The following is a 15,899-nucleotide window of genomic DNA, read 5'->3' as shown; positions in this document are numbered from 1 at the left end:
GTGATCACTACACCCCCAGCCGTGCAGCCCCTGTATAACACACAGTGTGATCACTACAGCCCCCAGCCGTGCGCCCCCCGTATAACACACAGTGTGATCACTACAGCCCCCAGCCGTGCAGCCCCTGTATAACACACAGTGTGATCACTACAGCCCCCAGCCGTGCAGCCCCCGTATAACACACAGTGTGATCACTACAGCCCCCAGCCGTGCGGCCCCCGTATAACACACAGTGTGAACACTACAGCCCCCAGCCGTGCAGCCCCCGTATAACACACAGTGTGATCACTACAGCCCCCAGCCGTGCAGCCCCCGTATAACACACAGTGTGATCACTACAGCCCCCAGCCGTGCAGCCCCCGTATAACACACAGTGTGATCACTACAGCCCCCAGCCGTGCAGCCCCCGTATAACACACAGTGTGATCACTACAGCCCCCAGCCGTGCAGCCCCTGTATAACGCACAGTGTGATCACTACAGCTCCCAGCCCCTGTATAACGCACAGTGTGATCACTACAGCTCCCAGCCCCTGTATAACGCACAGTGTGAACACTACCGCTCCCAGCCCCTGTATAACGCAGTGTGAACACTACCGCTCCCAGCCCCTGTATAACGCACAGTGTGATCACTACCGCTCCCAGCCCCTGTATAACGCACAGTGTGAACACTACCGCTCCCAGCCCCTGTATAACGCACAGTGTGAACACCTCAGCTCCCAGCCCCTGTATAACGCACAGTGTGAACACTACAGCTCCCAGCCCCTGTATAACACACAGTGTGATCACTACAGCTCCCAGCCCCTGTATAACGCACAGTGTGATCACTACAGCTCCCAGCCCCTGTATAACGCACAGTGTGATCACTACCGCTCCCAGTCCCTGTATAACGCACAGTGTGAACACTACCGCTCCCAGCCCCTGTATAACGCACAGTGTGATCACTACAGCTCCCAGCCCCTGTATAACGCACAGTGTGAACACCTCAGTTCCCCTCAGGCCTCGGGCCGCAGACACAACAACACAAAGTAAACAAGAGCCGCCGGCAGACAGCGCCCGCAAGAGACGAGCCCCGCCATTGGCCGCCAGGACGGCGCGCCCAGGCAACACGCGCGCTGATTGGCCGCAGCCGCCAGGGGAGCGCGTGACGTCAGCGCCGGCTTCACCTATTGTTATAACGGAGCGAAAACAAGTTGTGGAGAGGGAAGAAGTGCGAGAGCAGCACAGAGGATTTCAGCGCTGCCCATCACAGGCCGGGACACAGCGGAGGAGTGGGGACCATGAGCCGGGAGCCCGACTGCAGCAGCAGCCTCACAAAGTGCGTATCACGTGCGACCCGACTGCATGGCCGACCCCGAAATACACGGGACCCCCACACTACACAGGACCCTGAAATACACGGGACCCCCACATCTGTAGCCCCCTCACTACCCGGGACCACCACATCTGTAGCCCCCTCACTACCCGGGACCCCCACATCTGTAGCCCCCTCACTACCCGGGACCACCACATCTGTAGCCCCCTCACTACCCGGGACCACCACATCTGTAGCCCCCTCACTACCCGGGACCCCCACATCTGTAGCCCCCTCACTCACAGGACCCCCACATCTGTAGCCCCCTCACTCACAGGACCCCCACATCTGTAGCCCCCTCACTCACAGGACCCCCACATCTGTAGCCCCCTCACTACACGGGATCCCCACATCTGTAGCCCCCTCACTACACGGGACCCCCACACCTGTAGCCCCCTCACTACACGGGATCCCCACATCTGTAGCCCCCTCACTACACGGGATCCCCACATCTGTAGCCCTCTCACTCACAGGACCCCCACATCTGTAGCCCCCTCACTACACAGGACCCCCACACCTGTAGCCCCCTCACTACCCGGGACCACCACACCTGTAGCCCCCTCACTACCCGGGACCACCACACCTGTAGCCCCCTCACTACCCGGGACCACCACACCTGTAGCCCCCTCACTACCCGGGACCACCACACCTGTAGCCCCCTCACTACCCGGGACCCCCACACCTGTAGCCCCCTCACTACCCGGGACCCCCACACCTGTAGCCCCCTCACTACCCGGGACCCCCACACCTGTAGCCCCCTCACTACCCGGGACCCCCACACCTGTAGCCCCCTCACTACCCGGGACCACCACACCTGTAGCCCCCTCACTACCCGGGACCACCACACCTGTAGCCCCCTCACTACCCGGGACCACCACACCTGTAGCCCCCTCACTACCCGGGACCCCCACACCTGTAGCCCCCTCACTACCCGGGACCCCCACACCTGTAGCCCCCTCACTACCCGGGACCCCCACACCTGTAGCCCCCTCACTACCCGGGACCCCCACACCTGTAGCCCCCTCACTACCCGGGACCCCCACACCTGTAGCCCCCTCACTACCCGGGACCCCCACATCTGTAGCCCCCTCACTACCCGGGACCCCCACATCTGTAGCCCCCTCACTACCCGGGACCCCCACATCTGTAGCCCCCTCACTACCCGGGACCCCCACATCTGTAGCCCCCTCACTACCCGGGACCCCCACATCTGTAGCCCTCTCACTACCCGGGACCCCCACATCTGTAGCCCCCTCACTACCCGGGACCCCCACATCTGTAGCCCCCTCACTCACAGGACCCCCACATCTGTAGCCCCCTCACTACACGGGACCCCCACATCTGTAGCCCCCTCACTACACGGGATCCCCACATCTGTAGCCCCCTCACTACACGGGATCCCCACATCTGTAGCCCCTCACTACACGGGACCCCCACATCTGTAGCCCCCTCACTACCCGGGACCCCCACACCTGTAGCCCCCTCACTACATGGGACCCCCACACCTGTAGCCCCCTCACTACATGGGACCCCCACACCTGTAGCCCCCTCACTACCCGGGACCCCCACATCTGTAGCCCCCTCACTACCCGGGACCCCCACATCTGTAGCCCCCTCACTACCCGGGACCCCCACATCTGTAGCCCCCTCACTACCCGGGACCCCCACATCTGTAGCCCCCTCACTCACAGGACCCCCACATCTGTAGCCCCCTCACTACACGGGACCCCCACATCTGTAGCCCCCTCACTACACGGGACCCCCACATCTGTAGCCCCCTCACTACCCGGGACCACCACATCTGTAGCCCCCTCACTCACAGGACCCCCACATCTGTAGTCCCCTCACCACACAGGACCCCCACATCTGTAGCCCCCTCACTACACGGGACCCCCACATCTGTAGCCCCCTCACTACACGGGACCCCCACACCTGTAGCCCCCTCACTACCCGGGACCACCACACCTGTAGCCCCCTCACTACCCGGGATCCCCACATCTGTAGCCCCTCACTACACGGGACCCCCACATCTGTAGCCCTCTCACTCACAGGACCCCCACATCTGTAGCCCCCTCACTACACAGGACCCCCACACCTGTAGCCCCCTCACTACCCGGGACCACCACACCTGTAGCCCCCTCACTACACAGGACCCCCACACCTGTAGCCCCCTCACTACACAGGACCCCCACACCTGTAGCCCCCTCACTACACAGGACCCCCACATCTGTAGCCCCCTCACTACCCGGGACCCCCACACCTGTAGCCCCCTCACTACACGGGACCCCCACACCTGTAGCCCCCTCACTACATGGGACCCCCACACCTGTAGCCCCCTCACTACACGGGACCCCCACACCTGTAGCCCCCTCACTACACGGGACCCCCACACCTGTAGCCCCCTCACTACATGGGACCCCCACATCTTTATCCCCATCACACACAGGACCCCCATATGTGCCCCTTCAGCTTATCTGACCCCCTTAGATCCCCAGACCCCCATATCTGACCCCCTTAGATCCCCGGACCCCCATATCTGAGCCCCTTGAGCTTATTAGACCAGGTCTAGACATCCGCGCCCCTCATCTTGTCCCATGTTTACTCCTCAGTTCCTCTGACTCTAGTCCCCTCACCACACAGGACCCCCACATCTGTAGCCCCCTCACCACACAGGACCCCCACATCTGTAGCCCCCTCACTACACAGGACCCCCACATCTGTAGCCCCCTCACTACACGGGACCCCCACATCTGTAGCCCCCTCACTACACGGGACCCCCACACCTGTAGCCCCCTCACTACCCGGGACCACCACACCTGTAGCCCCCTCACTACCCGGGATCCCCACATCTGTAGCCCCTCACTACACGGGACCCCCACATCTGTAGCCCTCTCACTACACGGGACCCCCACACCTGTAGCCCCCTCACTACACGAGACCCCCACACCTGTAGCCCCCTCACTACACGGGACCCCCACATCTTTATCCCCATCACACACAGGACCCCCATATGTGCCCCTTCAGCTTATCTGACCCCCTTAGATCCCCGGACCCCCATATCTGAGCCCCTTGAGCTTATTAGACCAGGTCTAGACATCCGCGCCCCTCATCTTGTCCTATGTTTACCCCTCAGTTCCTCTGACTCTGTGACCTCCCGAATTCACCGACCCCTTATCTGTGGCTCCTGAGCTTAGCCAAACCCCCGAGCCCCCTCAACCCATCGGCCTTTCTGCCCCCCAGCCCTCTGCCCTGACACCCCCCCAGCCCTCTGCCCTGACACCCCCCCCAGCCCCCTGCCCTGACACCCCCCCCAGCCCCCTGCCCTGACACCCCCCCCAGCCCCCTGCCCTGACACCCCCCCCAGCCCCCTGCCCTGACACCCCCCCCAGCCCCCTGCCCTGACACCCCCCCCAGCCCCCTGCCCTGACACCCCCCCCAGCCCCCTGCCCTGACACCCCCCCCAGCCCCCTGCCCTGACACCCCCCCCAGCCCCCTGCCCTGACACCCCCCCCAGCCCCCTGCCCTAACGACCCCTGGAGGGCAGATTGGAGTCACCTGGGGCCACTTATTGCCCCGGCTGGAGGTTACATAGGAGCCTCATGTAAATCAGCGCCTCCACTTGGCAGCCATGATGGCGTTTGTGGGTCTGTCCAAGGCGCCCGCCATGTACGCCGATGAGGAGATATTTGGGGAGGGTCTGTCTGAAGGGGTGAGCCTGTGTATCTTTTATTGCAGTGCATGTTGGGAGTTGTAGTTGCACACAGCATGGTCAGATGTTTGGAGTGTTTTGATGGGGGAGGGGTCCGGTATCTGCTGGCGTCACACTGTGTGGTCCTTGTCAGTCGTCAGCTCGCTGCACATTCCTGGGACCCCCATCCCCCTCCTCCTCCCTCACTATTAATAATAATAAATATGGGGGAGGGGAAGAGCTGGCGCTGCTGGGTGTAGAGTGTCAGCTCCTGGGCTCAGCTCTTCTCCCAGCATGAGTGTCAGCTCCTGGGCTCAGCTCTTCTCCCGGCATGAGTGTCAGCTCCTGGGCTCAGCTCTTCTCCCGGCATGAGTGTCAGCTCCTGGGCTCAGCTCTTCTCCCGGCATGAGTGTCAGCTCCTGGGCTCAGCTCTTCTCCCAGTATGAGTGTCAGCTCCTGGGCTCAGCTCTCCTCCCGGCATGAGTGTCAGCTCCTCAGCTCAGCTCTTCTCCCAGTATGAGTGTCAGCTCCTGGGCTCAGCTCTTCTCCCAGTATGAGTGTCAGCTCCTGGGCTCAGCTCTCCTCCCGGCATGAGTGTCAGCTCTTGGGCTCAGCTCCTGGGCTCAGCTCTTCTCCCGGCATGAGTGTCAGCTCCTGGGCTCAGCTCTTCTCCCGGCATGAGTGTCAGCTCCTGGGCTCAGCTCTTCTCCCGGCATGAGTGTCAGCTCCTGGGCTCAGCTCTTCTCCCGGCATGAGTGTCAGCTCCTGGGCTCAGCTCTTCTCCCGGCATGAGTGTCAGCTCTTGGGGTGGAGTCTCAGGACGTGAGCTCCTCGGCTCCTCTCATCATACTCACATCCCGTCGCTCTCTTGCAGGTGATCCCCACCATGTCCCTCACCCCCCCGAATAGCAGTGATGCCTGCCTCAGCATCGTGCACAGCCTGATGTGCCACCGCCAGGGAGGGGACAACGAGGGCTTTGCCAAGCGCGCCATCGAGAGCCTGGTCAAGAAGCTGAAGGAGAAGAAGGATGAGCTGGACTCCCTCATCACCGCCATCACCACCAACGGAGTGCACCCCAGCAAGTGCGTGACCATCCAGCGCACCCTGGACGGGAGGCTGCAGGTACCCCCTAGTGCGGACCCCCTGTCTCCCCATTCTTTCTCGCTCTGGGATGGTTTGGGGTCTTTGCTTCTCTGATGTCTGACATAAACTTTGTGCCCCCTTCCTGCCCGGGATTGTGGCTTTCCTGTCCCCTTCTAGCTCCGTTTTGTAGCATGTGTGCCCCCTTTCTGCCATGGTTTGCCATTTTTCCTACCCCCTTTCCGATCTGTTCATGGCTGTAGTGCCCCCCGGTTTGCAACTGTTGTGCCCAGGTTTGCCCCCCCCCGGTTTGTGGCTGTAGTGCCCCCCCGGTTTGTGGCTGTAGTGCCCCCCCGGTTTGTGCACACACTTGTAGCTGGGGTCTCTCCAGTATCTCTAGCGCTTGCACACACTGCAGTCTCGTTACTCCTTGCAGTCTGATGCTGGAGGTCTCTCCCGTCTCTCTCCGCCTGCTGTACTGATGAGTCACTGTCTGGCAGGATGAGGGGGGGGGATGTTTTGTCTGCGCTGAGTCCTCCAGGGAGAGAGGGGGATGGAGCCGCATGTCTCCTATATACAGCGCACAACCTGCTCCTGCATTCCTGTACCCCCAACCGCTGTTCCCCCGAAAATACTCAGCCTTCTACTATGTAGTGCATGGGAAATCCGGGGGTTACTCCAGGGGTGATGTATATCCATAGGCAACATGAAGAGCCCCCGTGTTATAACAGTGATGGCACCGCTGCTCTCTAGTGATGGATAGGCTGTATTCTCAGTGATGGCACCCCTGCTCTCTAGTGATGGATAGGCTGTATTCTCAGTGATGGCAGCGCTGCTCTCTAGTGATGGATAGGCTGTATTCTCAGTGATGGCACCGCTGCTCTCTAGTGATGGATAGGCTGTATTCTCAGTGATGGCACCGCTGCTCTCTAGTGATGGATAGGCTGTATTCTCAGTGATGGCACCGCTGCTCTCTAGTGATGGATAGGCTGTATTCTCAGTGATGGCACCGCTGCTCCCTAGTGATGGATAGGCTGTATTCTCAGTGATGGCACCGCTGCTCTCTAGTGATGGATAGGCTGTATTCTCAGTGATGGCACCGCTGCTCTCTAGTGATGGATAGACTGTATTCTCAGTGATGACACCGCTGCTCTCTAGTGATGTATAGGCTGTATTCTCAGTGATGGCACCGCTGCTCTCTAGTGATGGATAGGCTGTATTCTCAGTGATGGCACCGCTGCTCTCTAGTGATGGATAGGCTGTATTCTCAGTGATGACACCGCTGCTCTCTAGTGATGGATAGGCTGTATTCTCAGTGATGGCACCGCTGCTCTCTAGTGATGGATAGGCTGTATTCTCAGTGATGGCGCCGCTGTTCTCTAGTGATGGATAGGCTGTATTCTCAGTGATGTCACCGCTGCTCTCTAGTGATGGATAGGCTGTATTCTCAGTGATGGAGCCGCTGCTCTCTAGTGATGGATAGGCTGTATTTTCAGTGATGGCACCGCTGCTCTCTAGTGATGGATAGGCTGTATTCTCAGTGATGGCACCCCTGCTCTCTAGTGATGGATAGACTGTATTCCCGGTGATGGCACCGCTGCTCTCTAGCGATGGATAGGCTGTATTCTCGGTGATGGCACTGCTGCTCTCTAGCGATGGATAGGCTGTATTCCCGGTGATGGCACCGCTGCTCTCTAGCGAGGGATAGGCTGTATTCACGGTGATGACACCGCTGCTCTCTAGTGATGGATAGGTTGTATTCTCAGTGATGGCGCCGCTGCTCTCTAGTGATGGATAGGCTGTATTCTCAGTGATGGCGCCGCTGCTCTCTAGTGATGGATAGGCTGTATTCTCAGTGATGACACCGCTGCTCTCTAGTGATGGATAGGCTGTATTCTTAGTTATAGCACTGCTGTTCTCTAGTGAAGGATAGGCTGTATTCTCAGTGATGGCGCCGCTGCTCTCTAGTGATGGATAGGCTGTATTCTCAGTGATGGCACCCCTGCTCTCTAGTGATGGATAGGCTGTATTCTCAGTGATGGCACCGCTGCTCTCTAGTGATGTATAGGCTGTATTCTCAGTGATGGCACCGCTGCTCTCTAGTGATGGATAGGCTGTATTCTCAGTGATGGCACCGCTGCTCTCTAGTGATGGATAGGCTGTATTCTCAGTGATGACACCGCTGCTCTCTAGTGATGGATAGGCTGTATTCTCAGTGATGGCACCGCTGCTCTCTAGTGATGGATAGGCTGTATTCTCAGTGATGGCGCCGCTGTTCTCTAGTGATGGATAGGCTGTATTCTCAGTGATGTCACCGCTGCTCTCTAGTGATGGATAGGCTGTATTCTCAGTGATGGAGCCGCTGCTCTCTAGTGATGGATAGGCTGTATTTTCAGTGATGGCACCGCTGCTCTCTAGTGATGGATAGGCTGTATTCTCAGTGATGGCACCCCTGCTCTCTAGTGATGGATAGACTGTATTCCCGGTGATGGCACCGCTGCTCTCTAGCGATGGATAGGCTGTATTCTCGGTGATGGCACTGCTGCTCTCTAGCGATGGATAGGCTGTATTCCCGGTGATGGCACCGCTGCTCTCTAGCGAGGGATAGGCTGTATTCACGGTGATGACACCGCTGCTCTCTAGTGATGGATAGGTTGTATTCTCAGTGATGGCGCCGCTGCTCTCTAGTGATGGATAGACTGTATTCTCAGTGATGGCACCGCTGCTCTCTAGTGATGGATAGGCTGTATTCTCAGTGATGGCACCGCTGCTCTCTAGTGATGGATAGGCTGTATTCTCAGTGATGGCACCGCTGCTCTCTAGTGATGGATAGGCTGTATTCTCAGTGATGGCACCGCTGCTCTCTAGTGATGGATAGGCTGTATTCTCAGTGATGACACAGCTGCTCTCTAGTGATGGATAGGCTGTATTCTCAGTGATAGCACCGCTGCTCTCTAGTGATGGATAGGCTGTATTCTCAGTGATGGGGCCGCTGCTCTCTAGTGATGGATAGGCTGTATTCTCAGTGATGGAGCCGCTGCTCTCTAGTGATGGATAGGCTGTATTCTCAGTGATGGCACCGCTGCTCTCTAGTGATGGATAGGCTGTATTCTCAGTGATGACACCGGTGTTCTCTAGTGATGGATAGGCTGTATTCTCAGTGATGACACCGCTGCTCTCTAGTGATGGATAGGCTGTATTCTCAGTGATGGCACCGCTGCTCTCTAGTGATGGATAAGCTGTATTCTCAGTGATGGCACCGCTGCTCTCTAGTGATGGATAGGCTGTATTCTCAGTGATGGCACCGCTGCTCTCTAGCGATGGATAGGCTGTATTCTCAGTGATGGCACTGCTGCTCTCTAGCGATGGATAGGCTGTATTCCCGGTGATGGCACCGCTGCTCTCTAGCGAGGGATAGGCTGTATTCACGGTGATGACACCGCTGCTCTCTAGTGATGGATAGGCTGTATTCTCGGTGATGGCACCGCTGCTCTCTAGTGATGGATAGGCTGTATTCTCAGTGATGGCACCGCTGCTCTCTAGTGATGGATAGGCTGTATTCTCAGTGATGGTGCCGCTGCTCTCTAGTGATGGATAGGCTGTATTCTCAGTGATGACGCCGCTGCTCTCTAGTGATGGATAGGCTGTATTCTCAGTGATGGAGCCGCTGCTCTCTAGTGATGGATAGGCTGTATTCTCAGTGATGTCGCCGCTGCTCTCTAGTGATGGATAGGCTGTATTCTCAGTGATGGCGCCGCTGCTCTCTAGTGATGGATAGGCTGTATTCTCAGTGATGGAGCCGCTGCTCTCTAGTGATGGATAGGCTGTATTCTCAGTGATGACACCGCTGCTCTCTAGTGATGGATAGGCTGTATTCTCAGTGCTTGCACCGCTGCTCTCTAGTGATGGATGGGCTGTATTCTCAGTGATGGCACCGCTGCTCTCTAGTGATGGATGGGCTGTATTCTCAGTGATGGCACCACTGCTCTCTAGTGATGGATAGGCTGTATTCTCAGTGATGGCACCGCTGCTCTCTAGTGATGGATAGGCTGTATTCTCAGTGATGGCGCCGCTGCTCTCTAGTGATGAATAGGCTGTATTCTCAGTGATGACACCGCTGCTCTCTAGTGATGGATAGGCTGTATTCCCAGTGATGGCACTGCTGCTCTCTAGTGATGGATAGGCTGTATTCTCGGTGACGGCGCCGCTGCTCTCTAGCGATGGATAGGCTGTATTCTTGGTGATGGATAGGCTGTATTCCATCAGCTGATGTGCCACTCTTCTCCTGCAGGTGGCGGGCAGGAAAGGCTTCCCCCATGTGATCTATGCCCGGCTCTGGCGCTGGCCCGACTTGCACAAGAATGAGTTGAAGCACGTGAAGTTCTGTCAGTATGCGTTTGACCTGAAATATGACAGCGTGTGTGTGAACCCGTATCACTACGAGCGGGTGGTGTCCCCGGGTATCGGTAAGTGCGGGCACTGGGGGGAGGTGGCGCTGAGGTTCTGCTGTGATCTCATTGTCTGATGTTCTTGTGTTTCAGGGCTGAGTATCCAGAGCTCAGGTCAGTGTCCTCCTTCCCCCGTTCCGTCACGTCTTCTCCCGTCCTCCGGTCTTCATGTCATTACTCTTCTCCCTGAAGGTACGCCATGCCGCCCCGTGAAGGAGGAGTATTCTAACGACTGCGACATGGACCCTCCGTCCTGTATCTCCACCTCCCAGGAGCTCCAGCCCTCCATGAACCATCCCCTACCTCAGATGCCTCCTACAGACTCCTACCGACCAACGCTGCCTCCTCTAACATTACCCAAGAGCCCACAGTCAGCCGTGGGCATGTACCCCAATATGCCCATCTCGCCCTCAGGTCAGTGTCACAAGGGGGAATAGGGATCAGCACTACCCCCAGATCACCAGGACATAGAGCAGTGATCAGCACTAACCCCAGATCACCAGGACACAGAGCAGGAACTAGCACTACCCCCAAATCACCAGGACATAGAGCAGTGATCAGCACTACCCTCAGATCACCAGGACATAGAGCAGGAACTAGCATTACCCTCAGATCACCAGGACATAGAGCAGGAACTAGCATTACCCCCAGATCACCAGGACATAGAGCAGGAACTAGCATTACCCCCAGATCACCAGGACATAGAGCAGTGATCAGCACTACCCTCAGATCACCAGGACATAAAGCAGGAACTAGCATTACCCCCAGATCACCAGGACACAGAGCAGTGATCAGCACTACTCCCAGATCACCAGGAGAAAGAGCAGTGATTAGCACTACCCCCAGATCACCAGGGCACAGAGCAGTGATCAGCACTACCCTCAAATCACCAGGACATAGAGCAGTGATCAGCACTACCCTCAGATCACCAGGACATAGAGCAGTGATCAGCACTACCTCCAGATCACCAGGACACAGAGCAGGAACTAGCACTACCCCCAGATCACCAAGACACAGAGCAGTGATTAGCACTACCCCCAGATCACCAGGACATAGAGCAGTAAACGGCACTAGCCCCAGATCACCAGGACATAGAGCAGTAAACAGCACTACCTCCAGATCACCAGGACACAAAGCAGGAACTAGCACTACCCCCAGATCACCAGGACATAGATCAGTAATCAGCACTATCCCCAGATCACCAGGAGAAAGAGCAGTAAACAGCACTAGCCCCAGATCACCAGGACATAGAGCAGTGATCAGCACTAGCCCCAGATCACCAGGACATAGAGCAGTGATCAGCACTAGCCCCAGATCACCAGGACATAGAGCAGTGATCAGCACTACCTCCAGATCATCAGGACACAGAGCAGTGATCAGCACTACCCCCAGATCACCAGGACACAGAGCAGTGATCAGCACTACCCCCAGATCACCGGGACACAGAGCAGTGATCAGCACTACCCCCAGATCACCGGGACACAGAGCAGTGATCAGCACTACCCCCAGATCACCAGGACACAGAGCAGTGATCAGCACTACCCCCAGATCACCAGGACACAGAGCAGTGATCAGCACTAGCCCCAGATCACCAGGACATAGAGCAGTGATCAGCACTAGCCCCAGATCACCAGGACATAGAGCAGTGATCAGCACTAGCCCCAGATCACCAGGACATAGAGCAGTGATCAGCACTACCTCCAGATCACCAGGACACAGAGCAGGAACTAGCACTACCCCCAGATCACCAGGACATAGAGCAGTGATCAGCACTACCCCCAGATCACCAGGACATAGAGCAGTGATCAGCACTACCCCCAGATCACCAGGACATAGAGCAGTGATCAGCACTACCCCCAGATCACCAGGACATAGAGCAGTGATCAGCACTACCCCCAGATCACCAGGGCACAGAGCAGTGATCAGCACTACCCCAGATCACCAGGACATAGAGCAGTGATCAGCACTACCCCCAGATCACCAGGACATAGAGCAGTGATCAGCACTACCCCCAGATCACCGGGACACAGAGCAGTGATCAGCACTACCCCCAGATCACCGGGACACAGAGCAGTGATCAGCACTACCCCAGATCACCAGGACATAGAGCAGTGATCAGCACTACCCCCAGATCACCAGGACATAGAGCAGTGATCAGCACTACCCCCAGATCACCAGGACACAGAGCAGTGATCAGCACTACCCCAGATCACCAGGACATAGAGCAGTGATTAGCACTACCCCCAGATCACCAGGACACAGAGCAGTGATCAGCACTACCCCCAGATCATCAGGACACAAAGCAGTACGCCACTCGGATCTTGGTCATTGTGTGGAGATGTGTGGCTTCTCTTGTCACGTGTTTGGTGATGTTTACCTTGGTCTGTTTCATGCAGTGGCCCCTGGTTGCGCACTCTCGTCCTTGGCACATAATGAGGGTATGTTACCGATTGTACCTCCTCAGCAGATGGTCTCCACCTCCCCCCCTTCTACACCAAACCATAACTCTCAGAGTAACGGGTACCCGTCACCACCCAAGCAGCCGTATCACAGTGAGTAGAGCCTGTAGCATGGATCTAGCATCTGAGACCTCTGTGTCCCACCTTCTCACCTTCCTCCTCTCACTTGCTTCTCAGCTACGTGGACTGGAAGCAACACGGCAGCCTATACCCCCAGTCCTGGACCGCAGCCTAACGGGAGGGGAAGCCAACAGGCCCCTCTGCACCACCCGAACCAGTACTGTACGTCCCCCGGCCGGCCCTGCTGTACGCTCCACAGCTTCTAACTTACTCATAGTAACCCTGTTCTTCTATCTCGCTCCCTGCAGGGCCTCTTCACCAGAGCTCGCCTCAATATTCACACCCTGTATCCAATCACCCAGGTAGGTGACCTCCTGGTGGCTGCTCTCCTCCCTGTGTGTATACAATGTACTGACGTTGGTTCCTGGCAGGTCCGGAGTTCTGGTGCTCGGTTGCATACTTTGAGATGGATGTTCAGGTGGGGGAGATCTTTAAGGTTCCCGCAAACTGCCCAGTGGTGACGGTGGATGGTTACGTAGACCCCTCTGGAGGGGACAGGTTCTGCCTTGGGCAGCTGTCTAACGTGCATCGTACAGACACAAGTGAGCGGGCGAGGTGAGGCCATGGCCGCTGCTGCGTGTTACCCTTGTGCGGTATTGTACAAGGATCAGAGAGACCGTCCGTCTTCTTCCTGCGCAGGTTACACATTGGAAAAGGCGTCCAGTTGGAGTGTCGTGGAGAGGGCGACGTCTGGATGAGGTGCCTGAGTGATCACGCTGTGTTCGTACAAAGCTACTACCTGGATAGAGAGGCGGGCCGGGCGCCGGGGGACGCCGTGCACAAGATCTACCCTGGAGCCTACATTAAGGTACCTGCCATCTCCAGCTTATTACCTCCAAGGGATCTCATGGGGATGGTCACAGACATTACTCCGTGCTTTATAATCTCTTCTATACATTCTCGGTTAGGTGTTTGATCTGCGGCAGTGTCATAGACAAATGCAGCAACAGGCGGCCACAGCGCAGGCAGCAGCAGCAGCTCAAGCGGCGGCCGTGGCTGGGAACATCCCTGGGCCGGGATCTGTGGGCGGCATCGCACCGGCTGTCAGTAAGTATGAGCGGTGGAGGAGGCTAATATATACAGTGGCTTGTAAAAGCACCTATTTGTTACACTTGTAAGAATCCCTGGGGTCGGTGTGTGGTAGAGGTACAGGGTGACGTAGATCGCGCTCTTTCCGTATAATCCCCCGTGTACTTTAAGGCGTTCCATCTTCTCTGCGCAGGTCTGTCCGCAGCCGCTGGTATCGGTGTCGATGATCTCCGTCGTCTCTGCATCCTCCGCCTCAGTTTCGTTAAAGGTTGGGGACCGGACTACCCTCGTCAGAGCATCAAACAGACCCCGTGCTGGATAGAAGTCCACCTTCACCGCGCGCTTCAGCTTTTAGACGAAGTTCTTCACACGTTGCCGATGGCGGATCCGAACTCTGTCAATTAACATTGGACGGTACAAAGGTCCTTCATGCCAAAAAGAACTTGTAGGAGGTGGAACCCATGGACTGGCCTGATGTCTTCTACGGCATTGATAGAACCGATGGCTTCTGCAGTCACAGTATTTGGGATGTACCTCTGGGTGCAGACATGACGAAGGAACCATCTCCAGTCTGGAGGACGCCATTCCAGAGACGGGAGGGGACCGGGAGGAGCTTTACCTCGTCTCCTTATAGTACAAATAGTCATTGTTGTTTTGTATGACATTCATGAGACGACGTGGCCACGTGACCTGCAGGATCCAGACCTGAGGGAGGGACAATCCAGACTTATTTTATGTTGGTTTTAGGTTTTATGAGGAGAGACGAGGGACCGAGTCTTAATAAAAAGAAAATACCAAAAACTGCTAAACTAGGGCACAGCACGGAGAGTAGTCTGCTTTTTGATAGGATTTCCACATAAAAACTGACTTATATTAAATAAAATATTTATGTATTACAGTCACCTGCCTCATGTATAATATACCACGTCTCCTCCTCCTCCTCATGTCTATAATATACCACGTCTCCTCCTCATGTCTATATAATATACCACGTCTCCTCCTCCTCCTCCTCATGTCTGTAATATACCACGTCTCCTCCTCCTCCTCATGTCTATAATATACCACGTCTCTTCCTCCTCCTCATGTCTGTAATATACACCGTCTCCTCCTCCTCATGTCTGTAATGTACCACGTCTCCTCCTCCTCATGTCTGTAATATACCACGTCTCCTCCTCCTCATGTCTGTAATATACCACGTCTCCTCCTCCTCATGTCTGTAATATACCACGTCTCCTCCTCCTCATGTCTGTAATATACCACGTCTCCTCCTCCTCATGTCTGTAATATACCACGTCTCCTCCTCATGTCTGTAATATACCACGTCTCCTCCTCATGTCTGTAATATACCACGTCTCCTCCTCATGTCTGTAATATACCACGTCTCCTCCTCATGTCTGTAATATACCACGTCTCCTCCTCATGTCTGTAATATACCACGTCTCCTCCTCATGTCTGTAATATACCACGTCTCCTCCTCATGTCTGTAATATACCACGTCTCCTCCTCATGTCTGTAATATACCACGTCTCCTCCTCATGTCTGTAATATACCACGTCTCCTCCTCCTCCTCATGTCTGTAATATACCACGTCTCCTCCTCATGTCTATAATATACCACGTCTCTTCCTCCTCCTCATGTCTGTAATATACACCGTCTCCTCCTCCTCATGTCTGTAATGTACCACGTCTCCTCCTCCTCATGTCTGTAATATACCACGTCTCC

The 15,899-nt window shown here is 56.2% G+C and overlaps 1 protein-coding gene across 3 annotated transcripts; it reads left to right on the top strand.

Annotated features, from left to right (window-relative positions):
* Positions 1 to 1,130: 1,130 nt before the first annotated feature.
* Positions 1,131 to 15,079, top strand: LOC140069121 (mothers against decapentaplegic homolog 4-like). Of its 3 annotated transcripts, none has more exons than XM_072114482.1 (12): positions 1,131 to 1,316; positions 5,915 to 6,163; positions 10,413 to 10,587; positions 10,663 to 10,683; positions 10,762 to 10,983; positions 12,966 to 13,121; positions 13,206 to 13,310; positions 13,397 to 13,450; positions 13,520 to 13,703; positions 13,788 to 13,956; positions 14,057 to 14,195; positions 14,371 to 15,079. In XM_072114482.1, exons 2-12 carry the CDS (start codon positions 5,927 to 5,929, stop codon positions 14,580 to 14,582), a joined length of 1,674 nt encoding a protein of 557 aa, XP_071970583.1. In that variant the 5' UTR covers positions 1,131 to 1,316; positions 5,915 to 5,926; the 3' UTR covers positions 14,583 to 15,079. The 3 variants fall into 3 exon arrangements, with proteins under 3 accessions (XP_071970583.1, XP_071970582.1, XP_071970581.1); XM_072114480.1 differs by lacking the exon at positions 1,131 to 1,316 and adding an exon at positions 4,918 to 5,061; XM_072114481.1 differs by lacking the exons at positions 1,131 to 1,316; positions 12,966 to 13,121; positions 13,206 to 13,310 and adding an exon at positions 4,917 to 5,061.
* Positions 15,080 to 15,899: the final 820 nt, after the last annotated feature.

The sequence above is a fragment of the Engystomops pustulosus genome, chromosome 7 (assembly GCF_040894005.1).
Source record: "Engystomops pustulosus chromosome 7, aEngPut4.maternal, whole genome shotgun sequence".
NCBI classification, from domain to species: Eukaryota; Metazoa; Chordata; class Amphibia; order Anura; family Leptodactylidae; genus Engystomops; species Engystomops pustulosus.
Note: the sequence above shows the minus strand (reverse complement) of the source record. Positions and strands in the feature narration are given on the sequence as shown.